Source organism: Anabrus simplex, chromosome 2 (genome assembly GCF_040414725.1).
Source record: "Anabrus simplex isolate iqAnaSimp1 chromosome 2, ASM4041472v1, whole genome shotgun sequence".
Lineage (NCBI taxonomy): Eukaryota > Metazoa > Arthropoda > Insecta > Orthoptera > Tettigoniidae > Anabrus > Anabrus simplex.
The window spans coordinates 406,633,007-406,656,335 of record NC_090266.1 but is presented as its reverse complement, the minus strand read 5'-3'; the positions used below and the strand labels follow the sequence as shown (position 1 = coordinate 406,656,335).

Sequence of the window (23,329 nt, the reverse complement as noted above, 5' to 3'; positions counted from 1 at the left end):
TGGGGCTGTACCTTAATTAAGGCCACGGCCGCTTCCTTCCTACTCCTAGCCCTTTCCTGCCCCATCGTCACCGTAAGACCTATCTGTGTCGGTGCGACGTAAAACAACTAGCAAAAAAAAATTGCTTTTCTTATGTGCAGCCTAGATGATTTCCTTACCAGCGTAATAATACATAGTATTGCCGTAAGTTCTGTCAGTAGTTTCAATGCATATAACTACTAAATAAAACTATGCAAACACATTAATATACATATATTCTGAAAAAAAAAAAAACCCACAAAACTGTTACAGAATGTACATACTCTTATTCAAAATGATCGCCTTGTGCAGCAACACAGTGGTGAAGACATTGAAGCCACTCAATAGCTGCACGAATCGTGTCCAGTGGAATCTTTTTGACAGCTAACGTAATTGATTTTTTTTCTAACATCTCAATATTGCATTGCCATTTTGGACATGCTGTCACCTTGAGCTTCTGCCACAGAGAATAATCCAATGGACTGAGGTCCAAACTTCCACTAGGTCAGTCAGCAGCTGCGATGAACCATGTGACATCGGTTGCCAACCACTGCTGCGTCATTTTTGCTTTTGTGTGCAGGGGCGCTCTCCTGCTGAAAAATCCACGATTTCCCTTCAAACAGCTTCGAATTTATACGTGGTATCAATTTTTCCAACATTGTCTGGTAGACAGCTGCAGAAGTCTTTACTCCACCTTCACAAAAACCACGAACCTGCTGCGCAGGTGTAGCAGGGGGAGAGGTGATACTCCCACGTGGCGCGTCCCAGGTGACGGATAGGGGGGTCCTAACCGGCTTGCCGGCGGACTTGAGGGAAATAAAATACCTCTCGCGGACCAAGCACACTACCCCCTGCGGGTGGGGTACGCACACATAGAATACACCCGCGGTATCCCCTGCCTGTCGTAAGAGGCGACTACAAGGGGCGACCAAGGGATGATTGAATTAGAACCATGAAACTACTCTTGATTCGTACCATCATGCGGGGAACACCATGGGTTGCATGTACTTGCGAGTAGTATCACTAACTTGGTACAAAAGAGGTTTGTGATTAGTTGCAGTAAAAAGCCTGGCCTGGTGGATTCCAGTACCCGTGCGTTGTACCCATGTGGGCAACACCACGGGTCTGGGCGTAGCCTGCGAGTTGTACCACTATATGAGCGACACCGTGGGTCTGCGTTGCCTGTGATTAGTACTCACTATGTGAGGAACACCACGGGGCCCTTGGGACCGGCACCCGTGACTAGTACACCTGGGTGAGGAAACTCATCGGTTTGCGTTGGCTGTAGGTGGCGCCATTGTGTGCGAAACACCATAGGTCTGCGTTACCTGTACGATTTAAAGTTAAAAACTTCATGATTGTTCCGTATTGAATAGAGAAATAAGAAGATGTACAATATTATAGGGAAGGATCCACCTTTCAATACAATATGATACAATGTTAATATTTTGCCTGTGTTCAATATATTAGTTGTTTTAAGATCTTCGCTAATTGGCTGATGATGACACTTGAAATGTGTTGAAACCGGTCCCAATAAACAGGTTGTAACTACTTTTTACTACGGAGTATTGAAAGGTGGATCCTTCCCTATAATATTGTACATCTTCTTACCTGTACGAAGTACAATACTTGTGAGTAGTACCATCTTGTGTGGAACACAGTGAGTCTTCGCTACTTTTGATTAGTACCCCAAAATGACAAATACCATGGTTCTACTTTACTCGCGACATGTACCATTCTGTGGGGCCTTAGTCGTGGATTTTGCACCCCTATTGACATCAAGCATCATTGTGCTTTATAAGTGGTCCCTTGGTCAGTAATACTATTATTCACGATCTTTTTTTGTGTCTGATCCACTGTTTTTGTTTGTTTGTTTGTTTTTTTTTTTTTTTTGTAGGGTTCATGTCCATCCATTCATTCTTCATGACATTTTTTATTTCATTTTGGTCAGTGGATGAATCTGAATTTTTGTTATTTCAATTCGTACCATTAGGGGCCAATGACCTCGATGTTAGGCCCCGTTAAACAACAAGCATCATCATCACCTTCACAAAAATGCCCCCTCCCGAAGCTCCCCGCCAGATCTGCCCACCATGCCATGACAGAAGCATGGTGATGTCCGCGCTGTGCACATGGAACTTCCTCTCTTGCTTCCTTGGAGGACCGTGCGTACACACGATCGTTTTACTTGTTAAACGGCTCTTTCACAGAAAATATTTTTTCACCTGTGAATAGGATGTTGTGATACTGGCTCTCCCCATATCTCGTTAACAAAGCCTGGGGTCGAACACGCCGTATCTTCTTTAATTTTTCATTTAGTAAATGCCATGTGAATATCTCATATGCACCAACACGTAAATCATCCTTCAAAGTACGTGACATAGTTCGTGGCGATATATTCATTTCACGAGACAAAATTGTTTGTTTACGCAGAGGATTGCATCGTATCCTTGCACGAACAGCATTCACAACTTCTTTTCTGCACACCCACCTAGGTTGGCCTGATCTGACGCGATCAACAGTTGCACCAGTTTGTTTAAACCATGCTATTGTCCAAAACACAAATCATTCATTCATACTGAGAGGTTTCAGCATAGAAAAAAAATCCCTTAGCTTGCTTTCCGCAACGAAATAACGCCAATGCAGTGATATGATTCTCATGCAATCTCCACTACATTTTTCACTACTGCTTGCTGTTGGCACACTGCAAGCTGGTTACTGGCGGAGTCGTGAAGGTGACCTTTTGGACATTTGCCACGCGTCTTCTTTCACAATTACCATAGTACATTGCGTTTAGATTTTACTGACAGAACTTTTGGCAGTATTGTCTATATGCACATAAACACATTCCAAGTTGTTTAATTCAGCTCTAGACACAGAGGAAAATTAAAGTAACAGCGTACGGAGTGAGTGGCTAAGTGGTTTGTGTCACGTAGCTCTAAACTTGCATTCGGGAGATTGTGGGTTCAAACCACACTGTTGGCAGCCCTGAAAATTATTTCCTGTGATTTTCTATGTTCACATCAGGATTTACCTTAATTAAGGCCATGGTGACTTCCTTCCTGCTTGGCTTTTCCTATCTCACGGTCACCATAAAACTTATTAGTGTCACTGTGACGTAAATCATATTGTAATATAATAAACGCAAAATTGCATTCATGCTATTATTTCCACAACGAGCAGGAATGGGCTGACAAGTGGAAGCAGTTCTTACATAGTTGAAAACTTTATTTCCAAAATGATGACCTAGAGTTTTAATGGGCTTAACAGGTGGCTTTAAGTTTAAATTACCTTGTAAGATCAAACCCAGCAAAAGTGTTGACGAATATATGCGCGATGTTAACACACAGCACAAACTTTTGCTCCAGTCTCACTTCTACTCCCTCTGCGTAGAGAAGATGATTGTATAGGCCTACACACTATTATCGTGGATTCATTCTCGGTACTCATCCTCACCAGAATCTAGGCATTAGTGTTTCCTGTTCCTCATTCTTATGGCCCATGACAGTCATCTCAGTCGCCTAAGTTCAGTCCCTTTGACATTAATCACAAATTTATCAGCTTTAATAATGTACGGTACTTGCCATGAACATGGTCATCACACACACAACTTTGCAGCGAGATTTCTGTTCTTCCATGGAATATTATTGTCCACTTCAATAACATGTTGCTGTTTTTATTTTCATGTGGGTGGTACAAAGAAATGTCTTGCCTCATTATTTCTTCTGGTAACCTGATGTACAACCCATTACAAAACAAGGCATGTCTCCTTCACAGCAATAAGAATTTACTAACAGAATATAGAAACGCGTTAAAATGCAATGTCATCTAACAACAATATATCAAACTACACAAAATACCTAATCATTATGTTGCGTAAGTGCCATACCTACTGTTGTCAATATAAACAGTATCTCGCCAAATCTAGTTTTTTTGAAGAGTGTCATAAAGGTAAAATTTATTCATCACCGTTATTACTGAAAAATCTCGAGGTTTTTTGAGTGGTGAGCTGCGATTAATAGATTCAGCCATTCAAAATATATAAACAATAGGCAATGACTTTCAGATTGCCTTAGTTTCATTCTGTGTGGAGGTCAGAAGCATTATTTTCAATCAATCCAATGTCACATGGACATTCACAGATTCACAAAGGTTAAAAATAAACAAACAACTCCCACTCACTACAAGGTACATGCATCAGCAACTAAATCAGCTAATGACCGGACCGCCATACCACAATTTCAGCTAGACATTGTGATGCTTGTCGCAGACAGTAACAAGTGTATGGACGCGGAGAAGTGATCGCACATTCTCTTATATACACTAGGCTGTTAGGTTTAATTTCATTAAACAAAAACAACTTCATAAACTTTTAAATGTTCCTGTATGTATGCATCCGCCTTTGATGCATGCATACAGGGCGTTTCTATATTCCCATTGAAAACTTTAAGGGCTTGCGGTGGGGACCAAGACGGTTGCAGTCCCCGGGCAAATTAATAGATTCCATCACATTTTCTTTCATTTATACAGTTTGAAACACCGTGGAAGCCTAGTATATGCTCAGAGAGGAGTAATTTTGACTCTATAGGTATTTACAGTTGGTAATATGACTTTAAAATGTGCATTATGTCAGGTGTTTCTTGGGCTGCTGATGTGCAACTGTTGTCAGCTGGGCAATATTTGGCGCCAAATAGGTAACTCTGTACAAGTGTTTCCACAGTGTTTTGTCATCACACTAACTGAGATGTAAGTTGTACTGCTCTGTTTACTTTCTTCCTTATACAAGAGGTAATGATTTAGGAATATTAAACTTTAAAAACCAGAGAAACGTTGGTAATATGACGACATTTTGATAATTTTTTTTAGGTTACGATGTCTGGAGACATAACCTCATTGAGACAGGAACGTATTACCAGCATGAGATTGGTAACGTAGTTGGTGTTTCACAATCCACAGTGAAACGCATTGCTAAGAAACTTTAATGTGAAGCAAAAAGGTCATTGTGGCAGGAAACCTCTCTTCACTGAGCGTAGTGAACGATGCCTCACAAACATTTGCAAAAGAAACCAACATTCTACAGTGAAAATCGTAAAAACTGAACTAGAAGCATCTGGGTACATGTTTCAGAAAGAACAACACGGCGGAAACTGAAGGAATTGGACTTCATGGCTCATAGGCCATGTAAAAAACCAAGGCTTACTCTTTGTATGATGGCTAAGAGATTGAAATGGGCCAGAGAATACAAGGATCATGGTATAAACTACTGGAAATTGGTAGGTAATAACATATAATATTTATGAAAGGGTGCTGAAGAGGATTTTGAGGTTAGGTGAAGTATTTACAATTTTCTCTATTTTCAGGTATGCTTCAGTGATGATTCAACTTTCAAAGTTCTTTCCCAGAAGGCAGCATTTGTTCGTTTCAGGTCAGATGAGAAATACCATCCAGACTGTCTTTCTCTGACAGTCAAACACCCAGATAAGATAATGGTGTGGTCAGTAATTAGCGGAGAGGCGCTAGCAAATGTAACTTCACTGATTTTAAAAGGAAACTGATTATAAATTCAAGATAAGGAGAAATTTAGAAGCCTAACCAAATATTAAAAGTTATTAATTAATGAAGATTGAAGGAAGTTTTGTGCACTCAGCTACTGCCACAGATACGCAAATGGTTCCCTGATGGAAAACATGTGACTTTTATGCAGGACGGAGCAGGAGCAACCTGCCACACAGCTAAATCAGTTAAAGATAAAGAGTTCCTGAAGAAAAATGTACCTTTATTGTCATGGCCAGGGAATTCTCCAGATATGAATCCAATTGAAAATGTATGGGAGGTGGTCAAAAGAGAAATAGCAAAATAAACGATCACAACTAAAACCAGACTCATTGAAAAACTAAAAGTATTTTGGCAACATAATCCACTAATAAAAGAGACTGTTCAAAGCTGTATTGAAAGCATGCCCAGGAGGATTAAAGCACTAATAGATGCAAAATGTGTACCTGCACAATATTGAAATTCTGTACATTTGAAGAAAAGTGTTACTAATTGTATATATTTATTAAGGAATATATTTCATATTCGCTGAGTAGAATATCTTACATTATATATTGTAAGTACTGGCCAGTTCGGAAGGTATTGTGAAACCTACCACAGACTTTTCTTCACTAGAGATTAGGAAACACAATGGCAAGAAAAATTAGTTTTTCCAGAAATTATTGCCAAGTTGGAAAGAGAAGGGAATGGTTATTTCTGAGCCAATGGAAAGTCCCCAGCCTGAGGGCGAAGTTATATTTAGGACAACAAAATTACGGCGCGCAAGATTCCTGGAAATGACGTCGGGGAAAAACCGGGGTGGCAGCCGGGGTTGAAGCGAGCATTTGGCACTTAAGAAAAAAAATATGAAAGTTCACACTCTCGCTTAGCTATGGACCAATAGTAAAATTTGCCGCGGAGAAGCAGTCACACCAACCTCATATTATAGGAGGCGCTAGCAAATGTAACTTCACTGATTTTAAAAGGAAACTGATTATAAATTCGAGATAAGGAGAAATTTAGAACCTAACCAAATATTGAAAGTTATTAATTAATGAAGATTGACTGTCATCATTCTGAGAAATCATTGATGCTATTCGTTGTTTGGCTAAAGGCAAGGGACACCACAAATGGTGCGTATTTGTCCTCCCAAAATACAGGAGCTAAATTTACAATTATATTAATTACCAGTGATAGAATTGAGTTGAGATTTGACATAGAGGCTAAAATAAAATAATCACATCAGTGGATCCCAAGTTCAAGCCACTGGTAGGTCTGCATATAGTCAAATGGGGATATTGGAACTGCTCTCTCTAAGGTGACCTCTCGTGAACTCGGAGAGGGGGTGGACATGCACTTAAATAGTAGGTCAAGGCGACGGAGAAGACACTTGGAAAAGGTGGTTTGAGCTGATACTACACCAGTGCTCGTAGACACTTTTGAAAAGGTTGTTGGAGCAGTTACTACGTTCATTAGCACAGTGATCCAGTACGTGAACTAGTACGCGTTACGGACTTGAACATTCAACAGTATCAGGAGTTCGAATACCGGAGAAAGTTACAAGTAGTTGCCTACAGACAGATCCATAGAAATGTATAAACATTTACGGAACTAATTAAATATAAACCTACGGGTAGGAGTGATATATTCTATCTAGGGAACAGTGCATATTACATGAGGACGGTCACAGTCCTTCTGCATAATTAGACGCCAGTGAACAGTCGGTTACAAATTGATACCTGGTCAACCAAGCGAACGGAAGCCGCGAGAAACTCGAACATTCACAGAAGTGCTGGGTTGAAACTTGAGTGTGCGCCTGGCCATTGAAGGTGATACTGATGTATCATGAATTCCTTAGTGCTGGGAAGGAATGAAGAATGTATGTTTACATTAAGTGGGCTGTAAAAATTTCTGTGTTAAAATCAGAGTGTAAAATCTTCCAAGTGTTAACTTTTATTTGTTTTTGTACAATTTAAAATGTGTCAAATTGAAAAGTTTAAAGGATTACCTCTACTTGTTGACATGGAGACCAGCAGGATGACGTGCTAAACTGGACGGGCCATGTGCTCCTCGTCCAAGTTTAACAGACTACAGACTGAGATGAGTACCATATCAATGTAAATTTGTAGATTGCTAACGTTAACGGAAGGGGATCATATTCTTTAATTATGGTAACGTGATCATTAAATGAGCTGCTTCCCGGCTCGTCAAAATCAAATATAAGTAGACGAAGGGACAAATTAATATGTAAATAATTTGTTGTTTATAAGTTTCATTTCTGTATCGATTGATTACATGTATATGTAAATAGTTTGATATAATTATTTACATATATATATCATATATATAACACTCATAATATTTTTTATTATTTAGTAGAGTAGATTAGGGTTGATTTTGTTTGTTCAAGTGCTTGAAGTGTTTATGATTGTATAGGAGCATGTTTCACATAATGATAAATTAAGATATTTTTAGAAGTGCTCCAATGTGTGTATCTGACTTAGGTCAGTTATCGTAAACTTTATAGATATTAAGGCATGTTGTGCAATTATCCAGAGGTAGAGGGTTGCCAGTGAATTTAAATGTTGTAGGACTGGATTGAAGTCCGTTTGTTTGTCTGTAAATATCAATGAGTGTGTGTGCCGCGAAGTTTCGTCAGTGGACAGCAAATAATAATAATAATTATAATAATCAGTAGAAGTATTGGAGTGATAACTGAACATGGGTAATGTCTAAATGAGTGTTTAATAATAATGCTATGTGAAAAAGGCACAGGCCTGGTTTTATAGAATGATCGCAAGTTGAAGTAATTTAAGTGTGGAGATAACATGTGTCGTGGAGGACTTTAATTCGGGCAGAAAATTTGATTTTAACATTAATTGTTGATTTAATGTTTTTGGACTCTCTAATAATCATAATAATTTTTTAGAAGCGATAGAGGCACTAGTGTATGATGGTCACGCTATGTTGAAGGCCCAGAGTGGTTTAAGCCCATTTTTTATTTTGGAACTCGGGTGGAACAAAAATCCAGCTTGAGATAAAATTGAGTCGTACTGATGTTGATGAAGAAATAGATGAATCCTGAGGCCTACTTCGATATTATTTGCCGATTCCGGTGTTATGAGCGGCAGAAGAGTCCATGCACTGAGGATTAAAAATTTAAATGGTTTGAAGAGTTCCAGTGGAATAAATGGACTTCAAATGAGAAGGAAGGAATAATTTAGCACTTGCAGGGACTGGAGGGAGATTCCCAGCCGTAAGGTGCCATGGGATTTGTCTTGGGAGGACATGGTGTGCCCATAAATTGACGACAGTACAAAATAAAGTAAGGTTGCGGTCCGAATATCGTTATTGTGTCCCGACCGATGTGAAATCGGATCTTGGTGGTTCGTATAGGATTTAACATGTGTGACTAAATTCTAAAGATTGGAAATTAAAATATAAAATTTTAAATTAATAATAATATACCATGTAAATCGTGTCTTAATTGATTGCTTAGTGCCAAACAAGACTGGAATTGTAAAGGGTTATGCAATAAACATAATAGTTAACTGCCATGTAACAAGTGAAATTAAATAATAATAATAATAATAATAATAATAATAATAATCGTATGGCCTCAGCTACCGTGTGCAGGCATTTCAATTTGACGCCATCTGGCTGTCTGCTCATCAATTTCGATGTTCTGTTTTACTCTATGTCCGCTAGATGGCAGACAGAGTAAACCGGATCTCTTTTGGGCGTCTGTGGCTGAGATTTAATTAATTTTGTCAGGTAAATACCAAATGTATCACCAGAGATCTTTTACATGCCGACATCGTACGACATGGAGTGTCGAATGGACTTTTTTCCGCCCTTCAAAAATGAAATTGAAATAGTAAATCGGTGGTGATTAAGTGTTACGATAATGATGATCTCCAATAATAATAATCATAATAATAATAATAATAATAATAATAATAATAATAATAATAATAATAAGAAGAAGAAGAAGAATATTAAATTTTTTATTATTTCGGATGATGATGTTGACAGATACTAGGGAGGTCAGCTGGCGAAATAAGGTAATAATGTCAAGTTGTTGTAAATGATAAGTTAAGTTTGTGATTTTTAATGTGATGGCAAATCCCTACATCTGGACCATTAGGTTAACATCCCTGTAATGTATTGAATAGGTTGGAGTCCAATAAATTCTCTTATATTATTATTATTATTAACATCCCTTTGTCGTTTCCTTCAGTTAACGATAGCATATCTTGGTTAGGAACACGGGAACGGTATTGTACTATCCCAGGTTGGTCTCGTCTCAATGAAGGTGGAGGTGATAACATGATTCATGTGATTGTGCCCACCTGGCCAACAGGTAATTGGTCCATAGCCATAACTGGTCATGGTGTTGTCACGGCGGTCGTATTTCAACCATCAGCAATCAACGGTTCAACTTCCCAAGTGAATGGATGGTCTACAGTGTAAAATTTTATTATGTGAAATTTTCAGGAATGATTTGCCAAATTTGGGCAAAATAAGGGCAACGAATTTTGTGTGTGTTCAAATTTATTTTAAAATAAAATGCTCCTTTAGCATTTGCAAGGAAGCTGTTCCAGGTTCTTGTTCTTGTAAAATAGTAATCGCTTGGTGACCGTTTAAAATATCCATCCCCTTTCCTAGGACGGAGCCTCCCATTATTCCCTTTGATCTGATTTAATGTAATTTGTTTGTTTTAATGATGAGCCTTAAAGTTAATAATTTGAGTGCCCTATTCAACCGTGTAGTACTGATTAGATGGTGCCCAGATATTTAATTGGAGATTCCGTAACTTCATAATTTTTTAAAATTATTTATTAGTTGCGATAGATTTGAACTGTAAAACCCCCGAGATAAATGCTGCTTGGGACTCGGGCTTTGAGCGGGTACATTATCACCTAAAATTTTGTGAAAGAAAGGTAAAAGAATGTCTGTACATAGTCATTAAACATCCATTCTGTTAATAACTGCAATAAATAAGTTGTAATTCTAAGAAATTTGGTAATTAATGAAAAAACATGTGAAAAAGTAGTACTGAGTCTATTAATTTGGCCGGGGACTGTAAGTTGAGCATAGGACTTGTGTCTGGAAACGCACAGTCTTCCCGCTACCCGTAAAAAGCCCACCGCAGCACATGTTCAAATCTCGTGCATTGTATGCGCCACTGACTAGAGTACGTACATCATTGAACGATCACGTAATGTCTAATTCCCGTACAGATTTGTTGACATTCCATGCCATTCACTTGTGTGTGCGATACGCACGGAGACGTGTTGTACTGCTGTTGTGTTTGTGATCTTCGTTCATACTACAGTACACAGCAGTAAGCTTTACGTACAGTAGTTCATCTACACCAAGGATTTTGGCAATAGTGGATAGGTCGTGGTAGCCCGATTACTTGGCCTACACGTTCACCCGACTTGACACCGCTAGACTACTACCTGTGGGGTCACATGAAAACTTGATTTATGAGACCTTTGAAAATGAGTCAAAGTCTCTTCTAGTGCATTGGCACTGCCGGTGGCTCCATGTAGCTTACGCATTGGCCTTCACGGTATGCACTACCCATGTGTCTTGGTAGGTATGCTATTTACCAACTGATGAGCCTAACTAAGCACACTGGGGCGAAACGCTGGCAACCAGGAATGAGTTAACTGGAAAATTTATGATGTCTAATAACGGACCAACTATGTTGGTATTATTACCCCTGTGGAATCCGAGGAAGACCTACTGGCACGGGTTATGGCTGCGGCGGATATTGCACGACCAGGGAGTGGTGATCGTGTATACGAGAACATGGTACGGTACGGAGGTACCATGTCTGTGCTGACGTCGGTGGTTGTCACATTGAGTCCGACCTGTAATTGGACCCAGACGACAAGCGGCAGGAGTCAGAGCGACGAAAATGCGGGAGTTGTAAATGTGTGTTGTGGTGGTTTTTTGCGGATAGCGGGAAAACAATACGTTTCCAGACACAAGTTCCTCTGATAAATCTGACCGTCTTGGTCCCCACTGCAAGCCCTCTGAGTCTGTAATGGGAATTTAGAAACTCCCTGTACCTTCAGTATAGACTGTTAGCCTTTCTGTGTTCGGTCTGCAAGTCTCTGTAAATCAACTAAGCTGCTCTACAGTCCTATATATGCAACTAACATTATGACATCATTTAGCTCCACACTTTTTTCATGAAGCCATTAAAAAGGTAGTCTACCAAGCAGTTGGGTACACACTTTGGGTCATGTAGCCGTTATCTTGCATTCGGGAGATGGTGGGTTGGCAGTCCTGAAGGGTTTTTCTATGGGTTTCCCATTTTTACACCAGGGCCCTGTTTCATAAAGCATCTTTCACTAATATTATCAGTAAGAAACCAATAATATTAGTATTATATTTCATAGAGTTATTAGCTAATAATATTAGTAATTAGTTTGAGTCAAAATTATTAGTAGATATTCCTAATAATATTAGTAAATGGTTTCATAGACAACATGACTAATAAAAGTTACTCATATTATTGGAATCGTTGCCATGAGTGTATTTTGACTCGTAATCCATGTGATTAGTGAAACCAAAGCGAGTGGTATTTTAATATTTTGGCATTAAATTGTGAAGATCTGTGAAAAGGTCCATTCTGATTCAAATGTGGATGAGGAACTAGTGTAGGTATTCACTGTTCAATAAATGTTAGGCCAAGAACAGCCTGTAAGTTACTGGTATGTAACAAGCATATGAATACAGTGAGAGATTCAGGTTAGATTACAGAACTTTTGAATATTTGCTTGATAGGTTAGGTAATAGTGTGTTCCACTGCAAGGATTGAAGCATAACCTCAAAACAGCAGTTTCACATTACGCTCCACGGGTTGGTAGTAGTACACAGTATCATTGTGTTTCCCTAGTGCAGTTCTGCTCGGAAACTCCAGCTATCCTTTAAAATATTGACCTATACCACCAGTAAACCGAGATGGTGATGGTGGTGATTTTTGTTTTAAGAGGAAGTACATCTAGATAACCATCCTCTATATAACACTAATCAGATAGAAAAATGGAAGGGATCTGACACTTCGAAAAATGAAGGTATCGGCCAAAGAAAGAGAAGGGCTATGAAGGACGTGAAAATTAAAGTCTCCCTAGGCCTCACAACCTAATACCGTCAGGGTCTGAAAAGAACAAGAGATGAGCTAGGGAGGTCGGATGGGATAGATGAAAGTGGGGAGCCTGGCACAAGTAATTGGAAGCTATACCAGGAATCAACGTCATGAATCAACTCAGGCCCCCGTGGTCGTCAATACGCGCTTCCAAATCGAGAGCCCCTGGGGTCCCTTTTAGTTGCCTCTTATGACAGGCAGGGAATACGGTGGGTGTTTTCCCACCTCCCTCTTCCACAGTGGTTGGTAATGAACCAAGATTTTGCTAGTCCATCTCAATAGAGATTTTTAAGAGCACATAAAAATAAAGTAAAAAGAACGAGGAGGGTTATAGTGTGCAAAAGGCTGCGAATAGTTGACGATTTAACTTGATCACCTTCCGCAAACAAACTCGTTTCTCTCACATTATTTTCACCTCTTTTGTCCATTCTCATATGTATCAAAGTCACAACAACAAAAATATCAAGTGAGCTTATGGATTAATAGCCAGTTGTAGTCAAGCACTAGCCTACTGCTAGGAACAAACACAAACTGAGAACATATGCATCAGACCAATTCTAACCTCCATTTGTATCAGCTGATTAATGAACTAATATTATGAGTGAAGGTATTTTATTAGTCATGTGTAAATCTTTATGAAACAGAATTTGGTTAACTAATAATTATTTTTACGAGTTCTAATATTATTAGGTAATATTGTTAGTTTTATGAAACAGGGCCCTGGGACCCCTTTTAGTGGCCTCTTACGACAGGCACGGGATACCGTGACTGTTATTCTACTGCCCCCACCAACAAGGGGTAGTAAACAAAGATTTTGCTAGTCCATCTCAACAGAGATTTTTTACATCACATAAAATTAAAAAGTAAAAGGAACAAGGAGGGTTATAGTGTGCAAAAAGCTGCGAATAGTTGACGCTTTAACTCAGTCACTTTCTGCAAAGAAATTTTCTTCTCTCACATTATTTTCACTTCTTTTATCCTTTTTCATATGTATCAAAGTCACAACAATGAAAATATCAAGTGAGCTATTTGAACATGTGGATTAATAGTCAAATGTAGTCGAGCATTAGCCTACTGCTAGGAACAAACCCAAACCAAGAACATATGCAACAGACCGGTTCTAACCTCCGTTTGTATCCGCTGACTAATGAACTAATATTATTAGTGAAGTTATTTTATTAGTCATGTGTAAATCTTTATGAAACAGAATTTGGTTAACTAATAATTATTTTCATGAGTTCTAATATTATTAGGTGATATTATTAGTTAGTTTTATGAAACAGGGCCCAGGTATTTACCTTCATAAAGGCTTTGGTTGCTTCCTTCCCAGTCCTAGTTTACGTACATACCGATACATACGTACATACATACTGCTATGCCTTTCAGCATTCATTCTGCAAGCTTCTGAGAAGTAACTTAATGCTTCCACAGTCTCCATTTGTAAATACCCCTTATCTTTAAGTGATTGAAACAGAATCTATCCATTGTTGACTTGGTCTCCCTCTACTCCTCTTACCATCCATGGCCAAGTCCATTGTTCTCGTAGGTAACCTGAGTCTACCCGGGTGAGTTGGCTGCATGTTTTGGGTCATGTAACTGTGAGCTTGCATTCAGGAGATGATTTAAACTGCTGCTTTTGGCAGCCCTTAAGGTGGTTTTCTGTGATTTCTAATTTTCACACTGGGCAAATGCTAGAGCTGTGCCTTAATTAAGGCCATAGTCACTTCTTCCCAATTCAAGCCCTTTCTGTGCCAGGGCATGTAAAATAAATAGAAAAAATCTATGCAGATTCCACTCCCATACAGCAAAGTTGAAACAGGCCAACATAAAGATAGTTTTGTCCGGGAGTTGACTTCTTTCTTATAGAATACTGTTGATCACAACTACGAGCTCACTCCATTAGCTTTGCTGCACCTCGGTTCAATTTCTCTTAACATTCTAGGAGAATACACATCGTAAGTACTTGAAATGATCCACATGTTCCAGATTTTTTATTCCCTACCTGGAGTTCAGTCCTCAAAGACTTCTTCTATACTGACATCATTTTAGTATTGGGAATACAAATTTTCATACTCTACTCGTTGCAGCTATTTTCAAGTCACAAGGTATTAGATTGCAGGCTTTCAACACAGTCTGCCATTAAACCCACGACATGAGCAGAGGCCAAATGGATTGCTACATTTCCACCTTACTGAACCTCTCTGCCATTTTATTCCTTTCAATAAATGATTCATATAAACTGTTAAAAACAGAGGTGAAAGATCACATCCTTGTCTAACCCCCTAACGACCTTGACCCAAGAACCTGTTCTGTCAGCAGTTCTCACTGTGGCCCAATTGTCAACATAATTACCTTTGATCGCCTGTAATAATCGACCTTTTATTCCATGATCCCTCAGTACGGCTAACATCTTCTCCTTCGGTATTGTGTCATATGCCTTCTCTTGATCTTCAAAAATAAACATAAAGGTCTGTTCCTCTCATTTTTTCAGTTATTTGGCATATACTGAACATCTGGTCCCTACAAGTGCCTCTGTGGTCTGAAACCACATGGGTCTTCATCCAAACTGTTTTTCAGCCATTGATCACAACCTCCTTTCCAAAATACCAGTGAATACCTTGACAATTGTTGCATTGTCATGTTGTACTTTAATTAGGGCCATGGCTGCTTCCTTCCCACTGGTCGGCCTTTCCTATCCCATCGTTGCCATAAGACCTTCTATCTGTGTTGGTGCGATGATAAGCAGATTGAAAAAAAAACAATCTTTGCTTTGTATAAATAGTTGCAATTACTGTTTTCATCTAATCAGAAGGTACCTTGTTAAATTCCATGCTAATCCTGTTACTCTATAAAAGCATTTCAGTCCTGCCTGCCTGCCTGCTGTATTTAACCATTTCAGGTCTAATTTCATCTGTTCCTGATGCTTTACGACAGTGGTCTTTATTTACCATCCTTTCCACTTCCTCATAAAAGAAATTAAAAAAAAAAAAAAGAGTCTAACCATTGTTGCCTTAGCCTCCTTCATTATTCTCCTGGGTAACTTGTCCTCTCCTTTTCATCTCACATGACCCTATACTGAAGCCAGCTGATGCGTACAGCTTCCTCTATTGAACTTACTCCTAACTTAGCCTTTATCTTGTTTCGAGTGCCATCTTGCCATTGTTTTGACAAGGTCTTACTACTAGTCATTCTTACTACTTTCATGTCTAATACTTCTGACCTGTAAACATGTTCATTTTGCCCTTACGAGGTATCTGTGTAAAAAAATTGCAGATACGAGGTCATCATTCTTAAATGACGATATCCAGTTTCATCTTGTCTGTCATTCCATATAATTTTACTTTCTTCCTTCTATAGAACACCCTGTGGGTGGGGGACGCAGACGAAGAATACATCCACGGTATCACCTGCCTGTCTACGAGGCGATTAAAAGGGGCGACCAAGGGATAATATTAGAACCATGTGATTACTTGTGATTAGTACCATTATGTGCGGAACACCATGGGTCGACGTTAATTGTGACTAGTATCGCCTTGTGAGGAAAACCATGGGTCTACGTTACATAGGAGTAGTACCATTATGTGAGAAACACTATGAGTCTGGGCGTTGTTTGTGATAAGTGTCATCATGTGCATTCCACTGGCCTGTTCCACTGTGTTCAGAATGGGTCTATGTTACCTATGAGTAGTACCACTTTATAAGGAACACCATGGGTTTACTTTGCCTGTTGTTGGCACCACATTGGGGGGAAAAATACGGGTTTGACTGGCGCCTGTTATAAGTACCATTGTGAAGAAAACCATGGGTCTGCGTTGCCTGAGAGTAATACCATTATGTGAGGAACACCATGGGTTTGTGTTGCCTGTGTGTGTTACCATAATGTGTGCTACACTGTGGGTATACATTGCCTATGATTAGTGACAGTGTCAGCAGCACCATGGTTATACGTGCCTGTGATTAATTCCACTAAGTGAGGAACTCCATGGGAATGCTGGCGCCCTTGATTAGTCCCACTATTTGAGGAACATCGTGGGTCTGCGTTGCTTGTGAGTAGGACCCTTATGTGCGAAATGCCATAGATTTGCATTACCTGTGAATGGTGCCATTATGTGTGACATACAGTGGGTCTACATTATCTGCGATTAGTACCACCATGCAAGAAACACCATGAGCCTACGTTACCTGTGATTAGTACCACTATAGGAGGAACTCCGTGGTTCTGCTTTACCAGTAATTAGTACCATTATGAGGGGCCAGTAACCTGGATTTTGCACCCCTTTAGATAAGTATCATCCCAATAATCAAAGCATTGTGAATAGAATCCACTGATTGTTTTGTATTTCGTCAATTGGTATTGGTAACTGATGATATTTGCGAAGTGAGTTACTACTGTTACTCATCCAGTTTAATAAGCAGTAGTATAATGGATTGCAATGTGTTCTTAGAGATAATAAAACCTGTAATTCAGTTTGCATCAAGATTGTAAGGCGTTGTACTCCTCTAATGTGTGTTTTTAATTTCTTTGATTTGAAATAAATTACCTTCAAATTGGTTGTATATTATGTACTGTATCTGTTTATCAGAAAAGTTACAAGAGAGTGCTTACTGGATAGGATCTTCAGACAAGAAATTCTCTGAAAGGACCATCTCTTATGCTCAAGTAATCACATTTTGGGTTAAGAGTTCTCTGTGTCTTGATTTTCTTTTATGTTAACGTGGTTACTCTGACTGATGATGTGTTCCTGCTTTTAAACTTTGTTCATATGGGAGAAATTTTTTTTTAGGAATGTATTGTTGACATATGGTATCTTTATGTGCTATCTCTTGAGGTTATGTCCTTATTAGATACTTCAATTATTAATTTTCTTTTCTTTTCTAGGAATGTACTGCTGCTGCTAGTGGGTCAACTTTCTTACCATATCAGAGGCTACCATTATTGGAGAATGGACAGAATACTTTGGAAGATAATCCTTTAAAGTTGTCATGGTTGACTGCCACACTCTATGTTCTTTATATTTTGCTTTGGCTTACGTTGTATGCCATTGCAATACACTTGGAATTTGGTGCTGTGTACTTTGTCATCTCAATATTCTTCATCTTATGGGTTAATACTAGAACTGGTCCTAAAAGAAAAGGAGAAATTAGTGCATATTCAGTTTTTAATCCCAATTGTGAATCAATTGACGGTACACTTAAAGCAGAACAGTTTGAGCAGGAAATACGCTTTGGTGCCGGTAGCGTGCACTAAGACATTGGAGTGGATAGTGTGTATGTCGTTCGTCTCTCGGTTAATGCCAGTCCTGGAGATCTTTTGCTCAGCAGTGAAATGTTCTGTATACACTATGTAAATTACTTGTAAGTCTGTTGTAGAAAAGAAAATTTGAAATCCTGAGAAATATGCCTGTATAGTTGTAAACTGAGTTGTGTATTAAGAAGTGAATGATTTGAGCAGTAGAAAAACAACACATTAGTTGTTGATGTGAAGAAATATTTTGTTAAAGTTGCATACTAATGTGAGAATGAAAATTATTTGTTGTTCTAAATATTGTGGGAAGTTTTTACAATATTATTTTATTTTTTAAATTGTAACAAAAACAGCAGAGTAGGCGTCAGCACATCATTGATGAGAAGAGAAAATAGAATTGATATAGGTATTATTAAGATGTGGTACAATCTGTTCTCCCACTCATAAGTACTTATTAAAATTTCAAGTGGATCACATCTTTATCTTCATGAAGTACTAGCTGTTGTGTACCAGTCATTGACTGGTTAATTTTTATAATTGCAGTATTAATGCCATCTAATGAAGATGAGTGGTAGCCTGAGTGACAAAGCATACCTCAAGTAATAACAGTTGTCACTCAGTGCCATGTTATTGTTGAAAATTGTTTAGTTGCATAGGACATTGTACCTAAATTATCACATTTTGTTTATTCCTTTTTTCCTTATTCTTCGAGTGGTCATTCTTTAATCACTTTATAAGAGATGTATTAATTCCACCTTTCAATACAAATCGTGATATACATTAAATCACCAAGGATAACAAGTCATGTTGAAATGTAGGACATGTTTCAATCCTCTTTTGGGACATTTCAGCTACATGTAACTTCAATGATAAAAATATACACACATGATTTAAAAGGTGCACTGTGTTGCATTAGAAATGAAATTTAAAATTTGTCTTAGGTGCACTAAAGAAATATGCATGAACAAAGATGCTACTGTAAAATACAACTATCACAAGACACACACAAAATGATGAGAAATGCATTCAAGGTTTAAATGTTCAACTAAGTTAAAATCTTGAGGAAATACAGGTGTTGAACTAATGTCACCTTGAGCAGCTGTGATTGTTATACAAACCTGTAAGATGTAGGTGGTAAATAACTCATGTTGATAGGGTCCATTGTACAGGGAAACACCTCATAAAATGATAGTGAACAATGGTGTTCTAGAAGAACCTTAATGTAGCTATGGATTGAAGAAACTAAGTCCTGAAGAGAACTTGACATTGGTAAATTATTGATGTTCCACCAGACATAAAAGAGGAGTCTGAAAAGAAAAGAAAAACTAATATGAAATGGGAAATACAAAGAAAATGAACCACTAAACAATGAAGAAATAAATTACTTACTCCTCGTTGGATATGCTGTGTTTTGCTGCCGCGCCTAAGCTCTAGTGATTACTAAGTTTGGTTGCTGTGGAGCAGCCTTGTTGAGGGGAGGCAGATGGAATGTAGAAGGAGGGACTAGTATGGGCAGGACAAGAGTAGAGCTAGGAGACATTTGTGTGTTAATATCTGTGGTAGAATTAATATCCTGCTTCTTTAAAATTGTAAGTATTTCATCAAAAAGAATGTTACCGAGCTAGTTGGCCGTGCTGTTAAGGGTGCACAGCTGTGCGCTTGCATTAAGGAGATACTGGGTTTCTGTGGATCCCCATTTTCACACCAGGCTGTACTTTAATTAAGGCCAAGATCGCTTCTTTCCCACTCCTAGTCCTTTCCTATCCCATCGTCGCCGTAAGTCTATTTGTGTCGGTCTAACATAAAGCAACTTGTAAAAAAAGAAGAAAAAGAATGGTAGGCTTTTCGGAGATTTCTTTAAGATATCCTTAATCAAGGTGAATAAACATATTTTGATAAATATTTAAAAGACTGCCTTTGTCTTCTACATTTAAAATAGCAGGATCTTGACTTAAGGAAGTGAAGGGATGGTTGAAATCCTGCCATATGGATGCTTATGACAGGAAATCTGTTGTATTTCTTGGCATTAATGTGTTCATGATATCAGATAATGAAACTTCTTCCAGTTGGGCTTTTGCACTGGGAACACTTCAACAAGAGTGCTCCACAGCAACCACCACAAACTTCTCCTAGCTTTACTCTTAGCCCGCCCATAGTAGTCCATCCCTCCATACTGTCTCTACCTCCCGTCAACAAGGCTGCTTCACAGTAACCACAGTTAGTAGTCAGTAGAGCTCAGGCACACCAGCAAAACAGTGCATCCAATGGGGCCGACGGGGTGTAAGTAGTTCATTTCCGCATCATTTAGATTTTTTTTTTTTACGGTTCCCATTTCATATTCTCCTTTTATTTTTAGACTCCTCTTTCATGTGTGATGAAACATCACTTTTGCAGTTTGCCGATATCAAGTTTTCTTCAGGAAGAATTCCTTCAGTCCACAGCTACATTAAGATTCTTGTAGAACACAGTCATTTTCCATCACTTTATGACGGGTGTTCTCCGGTACATTTGGACCCTATCAACATGACTTGTTTACCACCTATATCTTACGAGTTTGTATAACAATCACAGCTGCTCAAGGTGACATTGGTTTAACACCTGTATTTCCTCAAGATATTAGCTGAACATTTAAAACTTTAATGCATTTCTCATTATTTTAAGTGTGTTTTGTGACAGTGTTAAATTTTACAGTGGCATCTTCGTTCATACATATTTATTTATTTATTTAGTGCCCCTAAGACAATCGATAGATTTTGTGGCAAATTTTAAATTTCCGTTTTAATGCAACATAGTGCACTTTTTAAAGTCATATTTGTATGTTTATATCATTGAAGTTATGTGTAGCTGAAGATGTCCCGAAAGAGGGATGAAACATGTCCTATATTTTAATATGACTTCATGTTATCCTTGGTGATTTAGTGTATACCACGTATTGTATTGAATGGTGGAAGATATAATCTCTTATAACGTGATTAGTCACTGCCATTGTCAGCAGCCCTGAAGAGGGTTTCTGTGGTTTCCCATTTTCTTGCTTGTCAAATGCTGGGGTTGTACTGTAGTTAAGGCCACAGTTGCTTCCCATTTCTAGCCCTTTACTATCCTTTTGTCACCATGAGACCTCTCTGCATTGGCACGATGTATAACATATAGAAAATAGGTAGAAATTTGTGAATATCTCTATTATATCTTGTACGGGAAAAGTGCTTCAGGTATAAATGATTCAAAGTTAGATTTTTTAATACTTGTTTTTACAATTTTTGGATAGAAATATCATTTCTGGAGAGACTGGGAAGTTTGTGAAAAATGTGACCACGAATATCTGTTATTTTTCCTTGTACAGTAAAAACATATGTTACCATATAAAATATCGGAAATTACATTTTATTCAACTTTTATTATGCAAAGTTTTTTTGATACTATCTATTTTAATGGAGAAATTTGACATTTCCTCTTAATATTGCTACACCACTGTATACTAATAAAATAATATAAAGCCCTCGCTATCCCTGACTTAAAAATACTCCATTTCTAGGAAGTCTTCTTAGGAAATTTTCCATGATGCTGTGTCAGGCAGCAAGACTGGCAGGCAGGCTGGCAGATAGACAGACAGACAGATGACAGTTGAACTGAACCTATTTTCAGCTTTTGGACCACTTGCCAGATCTGAGAAAATTTGTATGCTGTCCTTACTTGACTTTATGCTTCCTATACTGTCATCACTGCTTCCTAGTCAACCCTGTTTTCCTGAATATACCTCCCTATAACTTTTCTAAACATTCTTCTTGTTTCCTAAGTAGGACACTCGGGAGGTATGTGTTGGGACTGTGGGGGGGGGGGGGGCAGTGGGCATCAAGGAATTTGAGGGAAGAGAGAGAGTGTTTTAGAAGTGTTTAATAGAAGACATGAATGAAGGTGGGTGTGCCTCAATCAGTGTACAGTATACAGTAAGTAGATAAGAGGGACGGGAAGGAAGGGGAGAAATTGTGGGAGACTGATAGGCTATTGTTTTAAGGGGAAAAGTGAGGGCTAATAGTTCTCATCAGGGAGTCTGTTCAGGAGAGGTGTCAGAGGAATCTGTATGAGTCACTGCAGGTTGAACACCAGGGAGAGGATGGGAAACAGAGGAGTGTTACAGACAAGGAGCAAGCAAAGGAAAAGGTAGTGTAGAGGATAGGAAAAGAGAGGTGGAACAGGATCATGGGAGGGAGAGAAAGGAGGTGGAAGTATGTTCTACAGCCATTTGGGAATTTAAGGGAGACCATGACAGGAGGGAATCTAATGAGGTAGGTGGTGTTGAGGATTTGGTCATGGGCAACTCTGTTGTTAGGCATGTGGGGAAAGAGTGTGGAGGAAAGGGAACCAGGATAGCATGTTATACAGGAATTAGGCTAAAGCAGTTGTTGTGGAAAGTAAAAGGGAAGGAGGGGGTGGTAATTTTCTACGTTGATACAAACAATGTAAGGGAAGCAGGAATTGGTAGAGGTCAATTCATTCCGTAACATCTCTGGCTCTTTTTAATTGCAAGACCATTTGTGTACAGTGATGAAACGTATATTCACAGTCCACACATTACTACAAAACCATGAGCTGATAACAGTATTGGGGGCACCAAGTGTCCAGTATCTAAGGGACATCTGATCATTGTGCATGCTAGAGAGACTGGTTTGATTCCTAACGCACTTCTTACCTTTAATGGTATAGATTTCGATTCCCATTGGGAACTTGAAATATTTGTCCTGAATGAGTAAATTCATAATTCCAATATAATTGGTCCATTGTTGGAAATGATCAATTTTCCCAGCGTACTCATTCTTGGTTGCCAGCATTTCACTGCAGTGTGCCAACTTGTGCTGATCGGTTGGTAACTAGCACATCTACCATGATACATGGCTAGTGCTTATAGTGGAGGCCACTGTAGAGGCTACTTGGAGCCTCAGGTAGTGCCAGCACACTATGAGAGACTTGGTCTCTTTTAAAGAATTGATGCCTGCTAGACCATCAGATAATATAAATTTTGATTTTCCTTGAAAGAATCCCTAACACTTTTCTTTCAACTTATCTACATCCCATCTTCTTGCATTCCTTTCTTCAGTTTCCCCAACTTCAGACGACATTTAATCACCAGTAAATTGTGGTCAGAGTCCATGTCTGCTTTTGGGAATGTCTTGCAATCCAGCACCTGGTTTCTGCAACTCTGCCTTATCACAATGAAGTTTATTGATACCTTCATCTTTTTTCTGGTCTCGTCCATGTATACAATGGCCATTAGTGGTGTTTGAACCAAGTATTAGCAAGGACTAAATTATGATCAATGCAGAATTCAACTAGCCGACTATATCTTTCATTCCTTCGTCCCAGTCTGAATTCTC

General features: G+C 38.7%; 1 protein-coding gene across 5 annotated transcripts in view; it reads left to right on the top strand.

Annotated features, from left to right (window-relative positions):
* The window catches only part of LOC137498537 (uncharacterized), a 92,139-nt gene extending 74,410 nt beyond the window's left edge, over positions 1 to 17,729 (top strand). For 2 of the 5 annotated variants that reach the window (XR_011017819.1, XM_068226187.1), the window contains one exon: positions 17,595 to 17,728. Coding sequence is in view for 1 of the 5 variants with exons in the window: in XM_068226187.1 (XP_068082288.1) it covers positions 17,595 to 17,614 (20 nt within the window). In the remaining 4 variants the exon portion in view is untranslated. Of the gene's footprint in view, positions 1 to 17,594 lie in introns of all 5 variants that reach the window. The other 3 variants (XR_011017821.1, XR_011017818.1, XR_011017820.1) reach the window with 3 other exon arrangements.
* Positions 17,730 to 23,329: the final 5,600 nt, after the last annotated feature.